The sequence below is a fragment of the Narcine bancroftii genome, chromosome 3 (assembly GCF_036971445.1).
Source record: "Narcine bancroftii isolate sNarBan1 chromosome 3, sNarBan1.hap1, whole genome shotgun sequence".
Lineage (NCBI taxonomy): Eukaryota > Metazoa > Chordata > Chondrichthyes > Torpediniformes > Narcinidae > Narcine > Narcine bancroftii.
In genome coordinates, this window is record NC_091471.1 from 276,680,288 (window position 1) to 276,699,889 (window position 19,602).

The window sequence follows — 19,602 nt, forward strand, 5'->3', positions numbered from 1 at the left end:
AAGAGTTTCAGCATGGATTAGAAGGGCCGTGATGGTCTGCTTCTGTGCTGTAATTGTTATACAATATTTCTCACAAGTAGCTGCTATACCATTAAATTTCAACCAGAAAACTGTCTACAGTACAGAATACAATTATTCCTATAACCACATGAAATTTAAAACTAGTCTCACTAAAAATAACTATTTAAAAAAAACCATGCTGTATTAGTCTGTGCCTAGTTGGAGACAAACTATTGGACTACAAGCCAAGAACACACATCATTTTAAAGTCTATAAGTCTGCTGCATGGTTTATGTAGCAAGCTTTAATTTCACTGCATTATTAACATCACTGTTTAAAGCAGTTGATGCACCATCAATAATCACACAAGACTGAAATTAAGAAACGGACAAGTTGTTATTAATTATAGACTGGAACAGCTATCAACCTCATTGACTGATCGAAGCAGAATGGAATGGGAAGCATGCAAAAGGCTCTGGGAAGGATCGATCTCAGGGGGTGCGTCCAGGCAGCAGCTTGTGGCACAACAGTGATTTACCACAGTACTCTTATGTTACAATTAGGGACATGTTTTCTCCTGTGTTCTCTGAAATTAAAGAAAAAGTGGTTGAAAATATAAATATAGTACAGTTCATATTTGGAGCTATCTTTTCATGGCTCTCCATACAATTTAAATTTGCATCTTATTTTGCAATGTTTATTCAATGTTGTTTAGAAGGAAATAGACATGAACAAACAAAATTTCTCTGGGAAGACATCAGTTGTTGGAGAGGATAAAAGTTTGAATCCATAGTGTATATTATTTTATATGGTGGAGGTCTTGTATTCAACACTATCCCTTCCTATACATGAGGAGAACAAATGCGGATGGCACTGAAAAATTCTTCAGGACGTGTTGAGCAGAAGGGACTATTTCCATGCTGTATAACTCGATGATTCTGTTTCAGAATCCCCTGTCACTCTGAAGTCCCACTCTGAACTGCCTGCCTTTGGACCTTTGCTCTGCTCTGCTGAAGTTCTTCATTCCATTAAGCACATACAATCTTCCAGACATAACAATGGGTTCAACAATATCTGAAATCATAATTTCCAACATCTTTTGTTTTGATTTCAGATTTCTATCATCTGCTGTATTTTTCAGTGGTGAATTAACACAGAACCTGGAACAGTACCGCACAGGAACAGACTCTTCAGCCACAATGTCTGTGTTGAACGTGATGTCAGATTACATCTTTTCTGCTAGCACCTAATCCGTATCCCTTCATTTCTAGAAGACTGAAATGTTACTATCATGTTGCTTCTACCACTACGCCTGACAGGTGTAAATAAATTTGCCCTGCACATACCCACCTGGAATGAATGTCCTTTAATATTTAGTTCTGATAATAATGCTGCTATTCTTATTTTTCAGTTCATTTAGAATAATGGTTTTCAAATCTTCCCACTCACATATCACCTTACATATTCACTATGTCATAAGTGCTCTGTGATTAGTAAGGGGTTGCTTAAGATGATATGTGGGTGGAAATAAAAAGTTTGAAAACCACTGTTTTAATCGTACCTCATTGACTCTTTGTGTGCACGGTTTCATAACTCCAAAGGAAATGGACCAATTACAATTTTTCTCAAGCAAAATATTTCAGCAACAATTGGTCTAGTGCAGTGATTCTCAACCTTTTTTCCCCACTCACATCCTACCTTAAACATCCATTGCTAATCATGGAGCACCTATGGCATAGGGATTATTTAAGGTGGAATGCGAGTGGAAAGAAAAAGTTTGAAAACCACTTATTTATAACAGCCTTTTTTTTCTTTTCTTGTCCATTACCAAGCTTTTTCACCTTGCCTGTTCCCTCCCATCTCCAAGGTTTCTCACCTCATTCCTCCATTCAGCAGTTTCAGTTATTAATCTCTAGCCTTTCCCACTTCTGACAGTCTCTGAGAAGACAAAAGAGGTTGGCTTGTCTCCTTTGTCATTCAACAACTTCTATAGGTCCACCATCAGAAGCATATACATGCTGGATGCATCACAGTGAGGTACGGGAGCCATTCTGCTCAAGATCAGAAGAGCGATGGATGAAGGCAGCTCAGAACATAATGAAATCTTCCTTCCACAAGCTCCATCTACATCTCCCACTGCTTAGAAAAGGTAGCCAACAAATTGGAAGACTCATCATACCCTGGACACACTCTCTTCTCCCTCCAGCCATCAGTGAGAAGGCTCAAGAGTGTGTGAAAGCACTCATCAACAGGCTCAGAGATGGTTTCTTCTCCACAGCCATCAGGCTTCTCAATGAACCCAACAATAGTTCTATCATGCAACCCTTACTTGTACCAACTGATCTTTTTTTTTCAGTGCAATCCTAGTCTCTGTAAATTGTGCTCTTTACCCAATTGTATGAATATTAATTTTTTTTTAAATGTTTAATTAGGCATATAGCACAGATACAGGCATTTCCGGCCCACGAGCCCATGCCACATAAATACCCCAATTGGCTTACAACCCCTGTACATTTTGAAGGATGGGAAGAACCTGGAGCACCCAGGGGAAACCCATGTAGACACAGGGAAAATGTAAAAACTCCGTACAGACAGAGCTGGACTTGAACAGGGGTTGCTGGTGCTTTAACAGCATTTGTGCTAACTTTATGCCATTTAAACTAATGAGATCAAGCAGGTAAGGTTGTCCTCTATCACCAACCTTATTTACTTTATCTATAGAACCACTTGCCCAGGTAATTTGCTTTGATTTACAAATTAAGAACTTTAAGACGAGTCAACAGGAACGTAAAATTAGTTTATTTGTAGATGATGGTTTAATATATTTGACTGACTCTCAATCATCTTTATGAAGATTATATGCCCAACTGGAAGAATATGGAGAAGTTTTGGGTTATAAAATAAATTGGGAGAAAAGTGAAATTATTCCTTTGACAATAGGTAATTATACTCAATGTCAAAAGGATAGTCAGTTTAAATGGTCAAAAGAAGGTATTAAACATTTAGGAATATGTACGGAGAGTAATTTAAAGAATTTATATCAATTGAATTATTTATCTTTACTTCAAAAAATTGAGGAAAATTAGAAAAAAAATGGATAAATTTACCTACAACTTTAGTTGGAAGGGTGAATTGTATAAAGACGAATATATTTCCAAGGATACAATCTCTTTTCTAGATGCTACCAATTTTAATACCTCAAAAAATATTTCAAGAATTAAATAAATATCTAAGAAATTTCTTTGGAAAGGTCAAATGTCAAGAGTTTCTATAGAGAAGTTAATGTGGAAATATGAATTTGGAAGTTTTCAGCTTCCTAATTGTAGAAACTATTATCAAGCAGTACAGATGAGATTTTTTTTTGAAAATAATTTAAAAAAAATGGCATGGGTTAATATAGAATTGAACAAAGTAGAAGATAAGAAAGTAGAATTTATATATAAGTGGGAATAAAAATTCTTGGTTGCAGATAAAGAGACATCATTGCTGAAACATTTGCTTAATGGTTGGAATAAAATAAATCATGATATTGGTGGAGGGTCTATATCACCTAAAATGCCATTGATCTAAACCGTCTTTCAGCTTTTTCAAGAGATTATCAGTTCTTGAACATATGGTTTCATAAAGGGATTGTTAATATTGAAGATTGCTTTAAAAGAGGTCAATTAATGTCATTTGAGAAACAAATCTGCTAGACCACGTAATACTCTTTCTTGTTATTTTCAGTTAAGAGCATATTTGAGGGATAAGCTTGAATCAACTATGTTTCTATCTAGTTTTACTGAAGTAGAACTTCTTATTAGGAGTGGGATTGTTACGGGATCAAATATTTAGGAGTCAGGATAGACAATAACTTGAATAATTTATACAAACTAAATTATACCTCCTTGCTTGGGAAAATTGAGGAGGACTTAAATGGATGGATGTTCTGGCCATAACTGTAGTGGGTAGGATCAACTGTATTAAAATGAATGTGTTGCTGAGACTTCAGTACCTCTTCCAAACACTGCCCATGTCATTGCCTTGGGGATTTTCCCAAAATTTGCCTCACAGATAAGAACATTTCTATGGAGTGGAAAGGTAGTCAGCGACTCTATGAAAAAATTGACCTAGGATTAGTCTGGGCAGATTATGAATCCCAGACTTCAAGAAATACATCACCTCACTCTTTGAAGGGAGAGGCGTACTATTGTGAGTACAAATTGATCGGCATGGGTAGGCAAGAAGTTAACAGAGGACTTTATTTATAAATGGAATGCTAAATTGTTATCTGGGAAAACAAGCAGCCCTATAGTAAAACAAATTATCTTCATTTGGAATAAAATTAACCAATATCTAGGAATCAAAGGGAGGCTGACCTCCAAAAAGATTAATACCATTGATGGTGGGTAACAAGATCCTGGACACCTGGCATCGTAATGGCATCAGGTGTGTAGATGACTGTTATGAGTGGGAGCAGCTAATGTCATTCGAACTACTCAGGCATAATTTATCAAATAAGGCGTTTCACTGCTACCTTCAGATAAGATCTTTTCTGCAGGACAAATTAGGTCCAACAATGGACATAAGACTCAAAATGAATCTGTCCAAATTTCAAATCTAATTCATAATGATCACTTTGGCAGTGACCAGGAAGTGCATAGACGTTACCTGGAAATCCGACTCCTGCCTGAGCATTACGCGCTGGAACACAGAAATGCAAAGCTGTGTTCCCCTGGAGAAAATTACTTACAACTTAAGAAAAAAGTGTAACAATTTTTTGAAAATCTGGTAACCATACTTAAGTTCCATAGGAGCACAATTATAGTGTGAACCATCGTGCCTCACCGCTCTATTTTTCCCACCTATCCCGCAATCAGTGGGGGGTTCCATCCCATCCCAACCAGGAAATGCCAAGAGAAGAAAACAGCCTGAACACTGGCTGCTGTGTTGTGACAAACCCATAAAACCCTGAATATATGTCTTATATCTTTGTTGTGAGTGTCTTGAATGTCGCGTGCACGATGGTTCACATTATAATTGTGCTCCTATGGAACTTAAGTATGGTTCAGTGTTAAGTGATAAACGATGAGGGTGAGGGGTGGGGAGGGAGGGGAACAGAAAGAACTTGAACTCTGCAGAAAACTTTGTATAAAACTGGTAATTGTAAACTGTAGTCAATGCTAATACTGTTAACATTGATACTGACAATGTTGATGACTGAGTTTAAGTTTGCAAAATCATAAATAAAATATTCAAAAAAAGGAGTGGGATTGTTAAAAAAAAATAATTTCTTTGATATATTATTACAAGCAGGAACTTCCAAACTAGGATTACAGAGATCAAGACAGAGATGGGAAGCAAACTTAAATCTAATTGATCAACAAATGTGGGAAAATTTATGTAGGAATTGTATGATCATAATACATAGATTGGAGAAGGGTTAATTGTTAACCCTTCTCCATTAACAATGGCATGAAGCAAGGCTGTGTTCTCGCACCAACCCTCTTTTCAATCTTCTTCAGCATGATGCTGAACCAAGCCATGAAAGACCCCAACAATGAAGACGCTGTTTACATCCGGTACCGCACGGATGGCAGTCTCTTCAATCTGAGGCGCCTGCAAGCTCACACCAAGACACAAGAGAAACTTGTCCGTGAACTACTCTTTGCAGACGATGCCGCTTTAGTTGCCCATTCAGAGCCAGCTCTTTAGCGCTTGACGTCCTGCTTTGCGGAAACTGCCAAAATGTTTGGCCTGGAAGTCAGCCTGAAGAAAACTGAGGTCCTCCATCAGCCAGCTCCCCACCATGATTACCACCCCCCCACATCTCCATCGGGCACACAAAACTCAAAACGGTCAACCAGTTTACCTATCTCGGCTGCACCATTTCATCAGATGCAAGGATCGACAATGAGATAGACAACAGACTCGCCAAGGGAAATAGCGCCTTTGGAAGACTACACAAAAGAGTCTGGAAAAACAACCAACTGAAAAACCTCACAAAGATAAGCGTATACAGAGCCGTTGTCATACCCACACTCCTGTTCGGCTCCGAATCATGGGTCCTCTACCGGCACCACCTACGGCTCCTAGAACGCTTCCACCAGCGTTGTCTCCGCTCCATCCTCAACATCCATTGGAGCGCTTACATCCCTAACGTCGAAGTACTCGAGATGGCAGAGGTCGACAGCATCGAGTCCACGCTGCTGAAGATCCAGCTGAGCTGGATGGGTCACGTCTCCAGAATGGAGGACCATCGCCTTCCCAAGATCGTGTTATATGGCGAGCTCTCCACTGGCCACCGTGACAGAGGTGCACCAAAGAAAAGGTACAAGGACTGCCTAAAGAAATCTCTTGGTGCCTGCCACATTGACCACCGCCAGTGGGCTGATAACGCCTCAAACCGTGCATCTTGGCGCCTCACAGTTTGGCGGGCAGCAACCTCCTTTGAAGAAGACCGCAGAGCCCACCTCACTGACAAAGGGCAAAGGAGGAAAAACCCAACACCCAACCCCAACCAACCAATTTTCCCCTGCAACCGCTGCAATCGTGTCTGCCTGTCCCGCATCGGACTTGTCAGCCACAAACGAGCCTGCAGCTGACGTGGACTTTTTACCCCCTCCATAAATCTTCGTCCGCGAAGCCAAGCCAAAGAAAAGAATATATAGATTAGTTCAATATGATTTTTTATGTCAATTATACCTTACACCAAGAAATTCAACAGATTGATATCAGATTTATCAGTCCAATATTTTTGGTGTGGTGAAGATGTAGGGTCCTTTATACATTCAACATGGCCTTGTCCTAAAGCAAGACCATTTTGGACAGATTTATGTAACTTTTAGAAACAGGTTTGCTTTCCCGTAAAGTCCTGATTTATTTTTATTAGGAAATATTGAAGGAACTTCCTAAATTGAAACTGTCAATTTATCAGTTGAAATTTGTTAAATTAGCTTCAGGGGTAGCAAGGAAATGTATTACTTGGAAATCAGATTAACTTTAATTATGCTGAAGTGACACGCTGAAATTCAAAGTTGTATTCCTTTACAAAAAAAACATTTATAATTTAAGAAATAAATACCTGATGTTTTTACAAATTTGCCACCCGTACACTTAAATAATGGGATTAAATTTGTAATGATCTCCTTGTAATCCCTCTAGACCTGTGGGATTCTCCTCTGTATGTTTATGTTAGATCTGGTGATTTGTACTGGACGACATCATTCTCTGCAATCCAAAGATTTATTTTTCTTTCTTTTTATACCTATAAAGTTTTTTATTCATGTTGTACATTGTTTTTTTGAAGGGGCTGGGTGGGTGGGAAGGAGGTTTTTTGGGGTGGGATGAAAACCATGTATGGGGTGAAAAACATGCATGCAATCAATTTGTGTTTTTTGATATCTATAGTTACTTATATAACTATAACTATAGTTACTTCATGTATGGAATTTTAAATAAAATATTAAAAAACTGTGCCACACTTATTAGAGGCAACCTGTTAAGTATGCTCGCAGAAGACCTAACTGCACAAGGTATAATTAGAAAAGGTCAACAACGTGAAATGTGAACTCCGTTTTTCCTCTACAGATTCTGCTGAGCATTACCATATTTTCAGATATTTATTTCACTTGTTATACCGAGGGATTGTCCCTAAATTCACCTCTGGAATATGTTACTGTCTGCCAAATATTATTTCAGTTTAAGGTATATTAACGCAAGGCAGAGATTCTGTAATTTTGCATTCCTCACTGAACCAGGATAACCACAGCATGGATGCACTTATTTTGACACTGCAGCTCTCACACACTAAAGGCTGGGATAGTGTGGATTTCTATTTAAAATTCGGCCTCTTCAAATCACCTTTTAAATACCTCGTGATAGAGCCAAGGGTTCATAGGGAGCAGAGGTTTGGCATTATTGCTGATGGGCAATGTGATTAAAAGTGAATTTACTTTGAGTTTACAAAACTTGGTAGTTTACTGCAGTTTCTATACCAGCCATTCTCAATGGAGCCTTATGCTCCCCCACCCTTGTGGGCCACAGGATATTTAAGAGGGGGGATGGACTGAATTCAAGTATTTTTTATGCAGTCAGTATGAGAGAAGAACAGAAGAAACCAACTAAACTTGTCTGTTTCACAGGGAAGGGAGCTGATAAACTGAGCAGAGTCCTAATGGGGCTATAGCCAAAAAGAAAGGTTGAGAATGGCTGCTCTGCACAATGTCTGTTGCTGTTTCCATTTCAGATCAGCCCCATTACCAGTTATTTCACTTCTCAATTGAAAATTGTTGTCGGACTTCTAAACAGTGGTGGGAGGAAAGAAGACTAATTGGAACTGTATTCTTTGTGACTTGTATCATGAGCAAATCAAGTACAGAGGCAAAGCATGGTGGTAAACAAGAAAATCTGCTTATGCTGGAGTCCAGTGCAGTGCCCGCAAGTGCTGGAGAAACTCAGCAGATCACGCAGCATGCATAGGGAGTCAAAGGCGGTCGGTGTTTCTGTCTTGAGCCCTTCTTCAGATTTCTGGAAAGATCAGTTGCCGTTGACTTCCTATAGATGCTGCGTGACCTATTGAGTTTGTCCAACACTTTTTCATATCAGAGAAGCAAAATTTGATGGTCCCTCCACCCCACCGCTTCCAATTCCCTTGCCACACCACTACCAAATTCACAGTCAGTGAATCAAACCCAGTGATTTCTGGTTTCTCTGTTATCTGACCACATTTGGCAGAAACTATCCACCAGTCCCACTTGATCTACTATAAGGCAACATATATGCTGCCACATCTCTGGGCTTCATATAGCTGGACTAAATGTAAAAAAAACATGAAAAAAACAAAATACTTGCTTTAACTTACTGATGTTATGTCATAGACCAGCAACAATAGAAATTTACCAAGACAGTATTTTTTTAAAACAAATTAATAACTATTAATAATATAACTTACTTAAATCAGAACGTATAACTCCCAACTATGTGTAAATATACACGTGTGTGAACGCGTGCATGTGTATTACCCAATTCTGAAAAGTAAATTCAAAGTTTAAAGTTCAGTCTTAGAAATCCTATGTTGAAACTCAGAATTTTTAAACTGTTATTCAAAAGTAATCATGAAGTAGATGAGACACTGAGTCAGACATTTCAAACTCATGAATCCTTGTTGAGTTGCTTACAGAGAATTTTTTCATATGAATGATGGTCACAACTCCCCTCTTCCTTGTGCAGGGGAAAATGAAACTTGTGACTTCTGCGATGCTTTCATGAAACCAGGGAAGCATTACATGAAATAATCGTCAGAATGGACAAGATCCAAATACAGGAATGAAACTGTTTACTTTACCCAGATATAGGTAAATAAAAAATGACCATCACAGTAAGTCACTGTTACCCCTGACAAGGTGAAACAACAGAAGTGTCCATCTCACACCAAGTTACTTCATTTCTGTCTTGCAGAGCTCTGGTTACTTATTAGACCAACCTTGCTTCTTCAAGTATCTCAATCACATGACTTGCTTGATAAATACTGAAATATATTCCGTTTCAATTTCCCAAAAACATGAGTCATAATCATATGACTTGTAAATGTCCCATTTGGTCTTCCTCACAACTCTCTTCAAGTATCCTGAAAAAACAACCATTGTTCTTGTGCTCTCCCAAAACATTATCTTTGTTGATAATTTAGACCTGATGGTGCCATGCTGTTTGAGAGCGCAAGCTGTGGATTGTTTCGCTGTAAAAAGGGTTTGACTTGAAAGGTTTTCCATTTGTCTTAACCCTTAAAGTGTAGTTACTTAATAAAATGTGAGCTTATAACTCTGAGATCTGTTAAATAGAGCAGATTCCTGATGTGTGACATAACTGTGCAATCTCACCATTCTGATTCATATGCAAAGTAAGAGGAATTCATAATGAGCAGGAGAATCCAAAGTATTAAAATTAATGCAGGAGCTGAGCACCTACAACTAACAAGAGGGTTGAAGTTTTGAAAATGGAATTAAGGAAAATGGTCAAACTTTCAGCATTTACAATCTGATAAATCAGGCCACAATTTAAAAAGGTCTCCACTTACCTTCCAAGACAATGTCCTTCAGCTTCTCCACAGTTTCTGCAAACCTAGCCACGTCCCTCAGCAGCTGCGTGATCTCCTCCACCTCAGGACCCTCGTAGCTTTCCGAAACACCACCTCCAGGGGTTTTGTACCCTTTGCTGCCTCCCCAGGTTCCAGTGCCTGCTATTGAGAAACCAGCAGCGCTGGAGTGTCTGCTCAGGGTGGTAGGTCTCTTGAGAGTGTTGACTGCACTCGGACTAGAACTGAGCTTAGCCATGGAGGTGCTCCCAGCAGATAGTTCAGATGAGGTGCCAGCCTGCAAGGCAAGTGCCTCAACAGCATCTTTACGAGGCAGCTCCTATTAACATAATAGAAAAGAGTCACAAAACCATGAAGGTAATAATGGACAAAAAAATGCCCTAGGTGGAAGATTCTGCTATAAACCTATATTTCACAAACTGTTCTCTATCTCATCTAAAAATTGTCTTTGCAGTTCTGATCCATCAATGTACAATGATAACAAAGTCCACTGAACTCAATTTAATCTATATCAATTTTTTCCTCATACAAAATTTTGTGCAACTTCTTTACGGTTCCAAAAACCATCAATGATCCAAAGTTCATTGTAAAAAGGTTGCTCAAGTGTTTCAGCAGTACAGGGAACTCCAGAGAGTTTCTATTCCCGTGCCATCAGTAGAACATGTGCCAATACCAGGGGTTGCATGGTTACGATAGCAGTTAGTGCAACGTTATTACAGCACCAGCCACTTGGGGTTGAATCTGCCGCTGTCAGCAGCCCCTTTCAAACTGCAGCACCTGGGTATCCCTCCTAGGACATGATGCAATTACTGGGGCAAAGGTGCTGGAAGGACCTTTGAAACCACAGGAGGATCTACCCATTAAATCACCAACCAGCGATTTAAGAGGGATTACGCCCCCTCAGTGACATGTCACGTACTTACCGGAAGTACTGCTGAACGTTCAGATGCTGGCTGCCCAGTGGCGCACGCACACAAGCGCTGATGTCACCACAATTAGCAGGTCAGCCATTTTCCTTTTCAAATCAGCCTTGGATGAGACCTAGGTGAGTTGAACTGGGTTCCCTGACTACCCCTGAGGTAGGTCAGGGTCCCAATTTGGGTTCCAACGGGGTTGACCTGGTTGGACCCTTTCAAACTGTCGTGTAACTGGGGTGCTAACCGTGCAAATTGCTCAGTTAACCCCATTTTACACCGTAGTTTGAAAGGGCCTAGCAAGAAGTTTGTACATTCTCTCCCATATTCCAAAGATGCATGGGGTGAGTGGACTCATTGGTTACATGGGTGCATTTTGATGGCGCAGGCTCATGAGTTGGAAGGTCTGTATCTCAAAATTAAAATTAAATTAAATTAAATGACTCTGCCACTAGACAATTAACCATTTAATTTCTACTTGCATGCTCAGTCAAACTGAACAAGTCATTGGTTCAAACTTCTGTGCCTCCATCTGAGTGATAAAGGAACGGTTTTCCTGGGCAGGACTCGGAGGCACCAGCATACACCACAGAAAGTTGCCATGAATGTTACTCTTCGTTTTAAATAAGCTAAATAAAATTGAAAACACCAAAAAAAAGGAGAATTTGAATTTTAAAGACCATTTATGTAAGAAATTGTTTTTATCTTGAGTCTCCTGTTTTAATTCTGAAATGTAATGCCAACTAATAAAAGCAATCAGTTCTCAACATTACATTCACAACACGAGGATGTGATTCAGAGGAGATTCATCAGGATGTTGCCTCTATTAGAGGACTTTATTTATGGGGAGAGATGGGCTTCCCCCCCACCCCCATCCCCCCCCACCCCCAAAAGTGAAAGAGGCAAAGCATACACCTGAAAGAAGTATGCAAGGTTATGAGAGGCAAGGACAGAGTAGATAGTCCAAATCTTTTTCCCTTGATGGGGGTATTAGAGGATTAAGGGGAAAGGTCAGGCATTAACGATCTGAGTGCTAAACGTTTTATCCTCCAAGTGATTGATATCTGGAACCTGACTACAGATAAGATGGGGGAAATCAAATACAATTTCTACATTGAAGAGGAATGTACAGGCACTTATATAGGTAAGGAAAAGAAGACGTGGACTCATGGGAGTAGAGACAGGCAAAGAAAATATCAACATTATGTGTTGGGATTAAGGATGCATTCCTACAACCCCATTAAAACTTAACAAATCTATTCTGCTGTCAAGCATGCTGTGTCACCCAGAAATGGTACAGGAACAAGCTCCTCAAAGTCTCTCCATTTACACTCCTCTTGATCAATATATGGGACTTATCCAGCCACTCTCTGAAACTACTCACACATCTGCACAACCCATTTGAACTCCAAAGGAGGTAACCAACCAAGTTTCTCTACATCTCTTACACTAAATCCCAATAAAACCCCCATGTTATTGTAAATTTTATTACTTGACAGGTCTCTGTAGCCTTATGTATTGCCCTGTTAGAATTTATTCCTATAATTCCCCAATATTCAACCAAATATTCACTCGAGGGACAATAGCATTAATTATTTGAACTAATATTATGCAGAGAAAATGTCAAAGCAGGTCGACTAAGAAAGCACAAAGAATTATACCTGATTAATTTAATAAAGTAAAATTCTTCTGTTTTTGATTTTGTTTCCTCAATTTCAGTGAGGTTAGAAGAACTTTACTGTGTCTGAAGGGTTGGTTTTATAAGGAGAGACAGAGTAGGCTTGATTTTTTTTCTCTGGAGCAAAGGAGGCTGAAACCTTATAGAGGTTTATAAAATGAGTGGCATGGACTAAATGAATGGTCAGAGTCTTTTTCTCCAATGTAAGGGAGTCTAAAATTATAGATTTAAGGTGCAAAAAGGAAAAACTTAAGAAGGGAGCTGATGGACAAGTTGTTTCACACAGAGGGTGGTGGATAGTGTATGAGTGACCAGAGAAAGTTATAGAGGTGGGTAAAATTACAATGTTGAAAAGACTTTTGGACAGGTGCATGGGTAGGAAAGGTTTAAAGGGATGTGGGCTACAGAGACCTGTCAAGTAATAAAATTTACAATAACATGGGGGTTTTATTGGGATTTAGTGTAAGAGATGTAGAGAAACTTGGTTGGTTACCTCCTTTGGAGTTCAAATGGGTTGTGCAGATGTGTGAGTAGTTTCAGAGAGTGGCTGGATAAGTCCCATATATTGATCAAGAGGAGTGTAAATGGAGAGACTTTGAGGAGCTTGTTCCTGTACCATTTCTGGGTGACACAGCATGCTTGACAGCAGAATAGATTTGTTAAGTTTTAATGGGGTTGTAGGAATGCATCCTTAATCCCAACTTGCCTTGCATGACAATTTGTACCAAAGGATCTGCTTCCATTGTCAGTGAATTTCAGAGGGAAATGAAATGGAAGATAATTACTGGAATAAATGGGATGCAGTGCACTAACACCACAAACACTCATCTTACACGTGAACATATACTGTATCTACTGGTGTAAAATCCAAATTTTGAAGCCCAATTTTTAATGTCACATTCATGGGGTAGACTATTGCATGGATACTAATTCTGAGGGGCTGAGATTCACACTAGAATCCAAAATATCATATCAGTCACAGAAATCCAAACGATCTCTAAACAAATAATGAACAAAAACACAATGGATTAAAGTAATACAATCTGTGCATCAAAACGTACTTCCTACCATGGGGGGAGGTCGGAACCGCAGTAAGTATCTGCATCGTCAGAGGCACTGGAAACTTCAATTGGCGGGCAGCTGGGCCAAGGCATGAGTTTGCAACCGAAGTTTCAGGAGCTCTGGCCTGTGGGCACCAGAGGCCAAGGTGAGAGACTAGGGTCAACTTTTACTCAAGATATGAAAAATTCCAGATTGTTTGGCCAAAAATAGGCAGTCGACTTTTACATGAAATCGACTTTTACACAAGTATCTATGGTAGTATTAATTGCTGGTGTGCACTGTAGTTCACATGATTAATCATGATTAGATTTATTGTGTCACTTTCTGCTGTCTTGTGTTTTGAAACAACCACAATATTTTCAGGTAAGCAAAGGGTTATCTTTAAAAGAAGAAAAGTCAGTCGTAAAGATTACTCCGAGCCAGATATTAAGTAAAAAAGGGAAACCAAATTAACTGGTCCTGTTATCAACACAGAAAAGGAGTATAAAAGGAATTAATATTAAAATTTTTCTTCATGCCAGAGATTTCATTACTATAATTTTACCAGCACAAGGCAAATTGACTGAAGTGCTTCTATTAGAAATATCAGGAAGAAATGTATTTGTCGGATTGTTCATCATTTAATGAGATGCTCAGATGGATATCTACTGCAGAGAAGGGAAACAAATCCTTCGAAGAACAACTGTCGACTTTCCAATCTGCGAGTAGCTCAACAAATATTAATATCTTACAACGTCTCAAAGATAGCACTGGAAGCTTCCTGAGAAGTTAATTTAATTGAATTGTTTATTGTCACTTGTACTGAGATTTGGTGAAAACTTTTGTCATGAACAAGTCATGAAATTTAGTGTTTTGTGGCAGCATCACACTGAAAACATTCATATTATAACCATCTTACAACAATAATATATTTAAAAAATAGTGTGCATAAGTAAGGCAGTGTCTGTGATTTATTGATTATTCAGGAATCTGATGGCAGCGGGGAAGAAACTGTCCTTGTGCCACTGAGTGCTCGCCTTTAGGCTCCTGTAGCTTTTTTCCCCAATGGGATCAGAGCAAAAAAGGGCATGGTATGGATGATGAGGGCCTTTGAGGATAGGAGCTACTTTTTAAGGGAAGGATTGCTATCTAAGTAAGTCAACTCATAGTGGAGTACAACAGGTATTGCTGGGGGCCGTGGGATAAAATAAGTGGAGGAATGTGGAGTTACAATAATTCAAAGAGGGCAGGATACAGTATTAAACAAAGTCAAAGATACGGACAAGTGTACAGTTACACAGTGCAAGGGCATCGTCTTTTATCAGTGAGAGGTTCATTTAAAGAGTCTGATAACACCAGGAAAGAAACAGTTCTTGAATCTGGAGGTTGCTGTTTTCAGAAGGGGGAAGAAGAGAATGTGAACAGGATGGGATGGGGCCTTTATTATGTTGTAATCTTTCCCATTCAAGGTGCATGGCTATTTGGATGCGAACTATTGTCCAGGATAAAGGCATTGAACATTTTTGTGAACTGCAAACCTAAGGCAAGATAAGCTGCTTACTTCTGCTGGTTCTAATTCAGTAACATCCCTGAAACCTTATTAATAAATTCTTGAATATGTACATTTTATGTAAATTCAGTTGGAATACAGTGCAGCAGCAGAGACATTGTGGAAAGGGTTAAATGCACAATAATGTTGTTCTGACTGATGGAATTGAAATAACACAATAAGAGGTCTAGGGGCCATAAGACTCACACCCCCAGGTTCAGGAACAGCTGCTCCCCTCCACCATCAGACTCCTCAACAACAAACTCAATCAGAGACTCATTTAAGGACCCTTATTTTGTATTTTATTTATTATTGAATATTTAATTTCTGCATTGCACAGTCAATTTGTTTATATTTCTTTATTAGCTTACATTTCCCTATTTTGCATACATATATCTTCTTGATTACAGAAAATGCAATTCATAGAGCAATTCAACCTAGCTTTATTGAAAATTTCAGGAAGGAGAAACAAACCAGTCCTCATTGTGGGGTCAGCAGTGGGAGGGTAAGAAACATCAAATTCTTGGGTGTCATCATCTCTGAAGACCTATCCTGGGGTCATCATGTTGATGCAATCATGAAGACTTGCCAGTTGCTAAATTTCATTAGGAGTTTGAGGATATTTGGTATGTCACCAAAGACTCTTGAAAAATTTTTTTTTTTACAGGTGTACTATGGAGAGCATTCTTATTGGTTGTATCACTGTCTGGTATGGAGGAGCCAATGCACAGGCCATGAACAGGCTACATAGTGTTGCGATCTCATCCAGCGTCATCATGGGGAATAATCTTCACTCCATTATGGGCATCTTTAAGGTGCCTCAAGAAAGCAGCCTCTATCCTCAGGACCCTCATCATCCAGGCAATGTTCTTTTCTCACTGCTACCTTCAGGAAGGAGGTACAGGAGCAAGACAACACGCACTCAAATGTTACAATAACAGCTTCTTCCCTCCGCCATCAGGTTTCCGACAATGAGTCTGTAAGTACAACCTGAACTTTCTTCATTATTGCACCAGTTATTTATTATTATTTTATTGTATTACAGAATTGTAATTTATAGTAATTTTGAACCTTGTTCTGTATAATACTAATGCTGCAAAACAACAAATTGCTTGATACATGTTCTGATAATTCACATATAATTAAGCTACTTTTTTTGTAGTTTCAAATATAAATAAATGGTTAAATAACCGGCAGATGAATGACATTAAATGATTTTACCTGTGCCCCTGAGTAATGTAGGTTTGTGTGAATTGATGTTGAGGATCAGATATCAATCCCTACATGCCTTGCTGTCACAAGGGCACATATGCCAACCTTGAGAATGCCATGCTTCAGAAGTCCCCTAGAAGCAGACGTCACAAGAGTACCCAAGAAAATGGCGTTACTAAGATAGATACAGAAAGCACATGCCAAGGCTCCACTTGTCCTGAACTGTCTTGCAGATCTGTATCTGAAGCGCAGTCTCTTCCTGTCCTTGCTTGCCCAGCCACATTCCCTCAGATGCATCCACTGTCATTGCAACAACAGTTCCCTCTTTGGGTAAATCATTCTCTCTTGGATTTCATGCAACTGTTATTTTGATGTCTTCTTCTTCCGCTCTTTGCCAGGAGATGTTTGCTTGACCAAAACACCAGTGCCTTTTCTTAGCCACACTCTGCCTTCCAAGGACAGCTGGTCTGTCCAACTAATGCTGAGAGTGCTTTGCCAGAGAACTGACAGCACTACCAGGAATGATTTTTTTTAGATCTTTGATGAAAGAACCAGATTGAACAAAATTGTAAAAACAAAGGCTGACAACCTTCTTGTGAAATTATTGCTTTAATGGTTATGGACAAACAAATGATGGACTCATCAGTCGCACCTTCTCACGTAATAAACTTCAGACTTGTCCCCTTGTGAATGTGATATAGAGGCCAAAGACAAATAGGAACAATAAGATGAATTTCCCATTTTAATGCACAAATATTAACTCTTTGTCACACTAATTTGTCTGCCTACAAATAGAAAAGCTATAAATTTGTTCAAAAGCAAACCAGCACCTGCTGAAAATCTAAACTAAAACCAGATTCAACAGGTGGAGAGAGAGGGAGAGGTTCCCCGCTTGTTTCGAGGCCATCGGTCTGAAGCATTAACTCTGCCTCCACAAACTTCCAGCAACTTTCGGGGTGTTAAAACAAAATATCGCGTGCAATACATTAAAATGCAAAAAACAAGCAATAAAACAAAGAAAGAGGAAACATTGAGCCAGACGAGGACGCGGTAACGTCGCCGTCCCTCACTCGCACTCTTGCACAGAACAGATTCAACGGACGGTCATCATTTCTACCCCCCCCCCCCCCTTTCACCGTCGCCTCCATCGTGGCCTCAGTCGAATGTTGCGGGGGTGAGGGTGCGGGTTTGCCGGTGGCACAGGCGAGCTCCCGATCTGGACCTGGCATCGGGAGCCGGGGACGGATATTGCACATGGGGTCAGTGGCTCGGACTGGGAGCGAACCTCGCGGTTACAAAACATTCCTTCTTGCCAAGTTTCACCGCTGATCATTAAAACAAAACCCCGATTAAAATAGCAAAGGTGCGCCTTCGCGTTATAACAGCCCCGAGGACAGCCGTCATCTCTTCTACCTACCGTGAGCCATACCTTTGGGCGATTGGGGAGTGCGTCCAGACCTGCTTTTGATCTCGTTTTCTTCCCCCTCAGTCCTATAGTGTACGGGCTGTAGCTGCTTTTCCCGGCGCTTCGCTTGTTCAGCATCCTTCTCCTCCGCCTGTCCCCCCACCCTCACCCCCTCCACACACAAACTCAACCCCTCCTACAGTTTAACAGGGTCCTCTGGCCATCGCATTGAATGGAACCGAGTGGGGAGCTCCGTTCACCAATTCATTCCTCTCCGCCCAGCCCCGGACTGTCAGCTGAAACGGCAAGTATTTTGTAACCACCCGATCAGATGAAGAGGGGAGGATGCTTGCGACTTACAGATGTGTGGTGCGGCACGGGACTTCCTGTTCTGTTCTTCAGAGATATTGATGGTGTCTTGATCAATTCCCTCTTCTTTCGAGAAAACATGTTTCCACCTCCCGCGGCGAGTGCTCGCCTGATCCGAGAGCCGCCTCCTTCTCCTCCGGCGCGCCCCGCTTTTCCCGGCCACCAATCCCGGCTGAAGGTGGCTCCGCTCGCTTTAACCCATGAAATCGCAGGGCTGAGACCGCAACTCGCTCGCAGGGCAGCGAGCGGGAGCCTGATGACAGACCGACAGTCAGTCACACGTTCCGTTACTTTGTGCTCCCCATGTGACGCCCGTCCGCCCGTCTCATTGGCTTCAAAGCAGAACCTGCACCTCTCCTTGTCACATTTTCCGACGTCCGCTTCACCTTGCGCTCAACGAGTTCATTTACCTGCGAATCGACTCGCTGCGAGGAAATCTGTGGAATTCTCTGCGCCGGGAAGAGCCGAGGCGATTTAGCACATGGGACGCTACAGCCCAGGTCCCTCGGCCCTCGATGTTGTGTCTGTTCCTACCAAAATATACTAAACCCTTCCTCCCTCTTAACCCTCCATTTTGTTCATCCACCTGCCTGTCTTAAATATCCTCCTCCACCACCACGCCGGGCAAGGCATTCAAGATATCCACAACTCTTGAAAAAAAAAACTTACCCCTGATGTCTCCCCTGAACTTTCCCCCCTTCACTTTGCTCTGGTGTCTGCCACTCCTGCCCTGGGAAAAGTGTGCTGGCTCTCCACCCAATCTATGCCTCTTAGAATCTTGTAAACCTCTATTAGTCACTTCTCATCCTTCTTTGCTCCCAAGACAAGAGTCCCAACTCTGCTAACCTTTCCTCATCACACTCATTTTCCAATCCAGGCAACAAAAAGGTGGAGGTGGGTCATGATTTGATTTAAATAGCAGGTGGGCTAAATGGCCTTCTCCTATTTCTGGTTCTTCAGGGCTTGAAGTCAATGGTCTAATTGAGACCATTGAAGTCCATCATCACCATGCCTGCCCTTTTAAGGATCTATTCAGTTTGCCCACTGCTTTTTCTCCCTGACTCTGCATTGTTCTTCTTTCCAACAGCCCTCAAATTCCTGCAAGATGTTAGCAGGGACCTGAATGTTCCAATTTCAGGTCTCCCACAATTTAACATCTTGCCCAAAGTTATTTACGTGAAAAATAAATGTTTATTTTTAAAAGGCCAGTCAGCCTTTTAGGAGGAGGTCACATTTGCTTTAGGGAAAACCAGCCCTCCACAGAGAAAGTTGAAAAAATAGGTAGAAAAACAAGGCAAAGTAGAAAAAAGTCACAAGATAAAAAGTATAAGGAGAACTTGAAGATGGCTTCAAAGAAGGAAA

The 19,602-nt window shown here is 40.5% G+C and overlaps 1 protein-coding gene across 6 annotated transcripts in view; it reads right to left on the reverse strand.

Moving 5' to 3' along the window:
* LOC138758813 (rho GTPase-activating protein 45-like) overlaps positions 1–18,540 on the reverse strand; it is a 171,551-nt gene extending 153,011 nt beyond the window's left edge. For 2 of the 6 annotated variants that reach the window (XM_069928202.1, XM_069928201.1), the window contains exons 1-2: positions 17,884–18,181; positions 10,055–10,391 (exon numbers count right to left, since the gene is read on the reverse strand). In XM_069928202.1, the coding sequence (XP_069784303.1) occupies positions 10,055–10,391; positions 17,884–18,009 (463 nt within the window). In that variant the 5' untranslated portion in view covers positions 18,010–18,181. Of the gene's footprint in view, positions 1–10,054; positions 10,392–17,883; positions 18,182–18,231 lie in introns of those variants that run through there. The other 4 variants (XM_069928204.1, XM_069928206.1, XM_069928203.1 and 1 more) reach the window with 4 other exon arrangements.
* Positions 18,541–19,602: the final 1,062 nt, after the last annotated feature.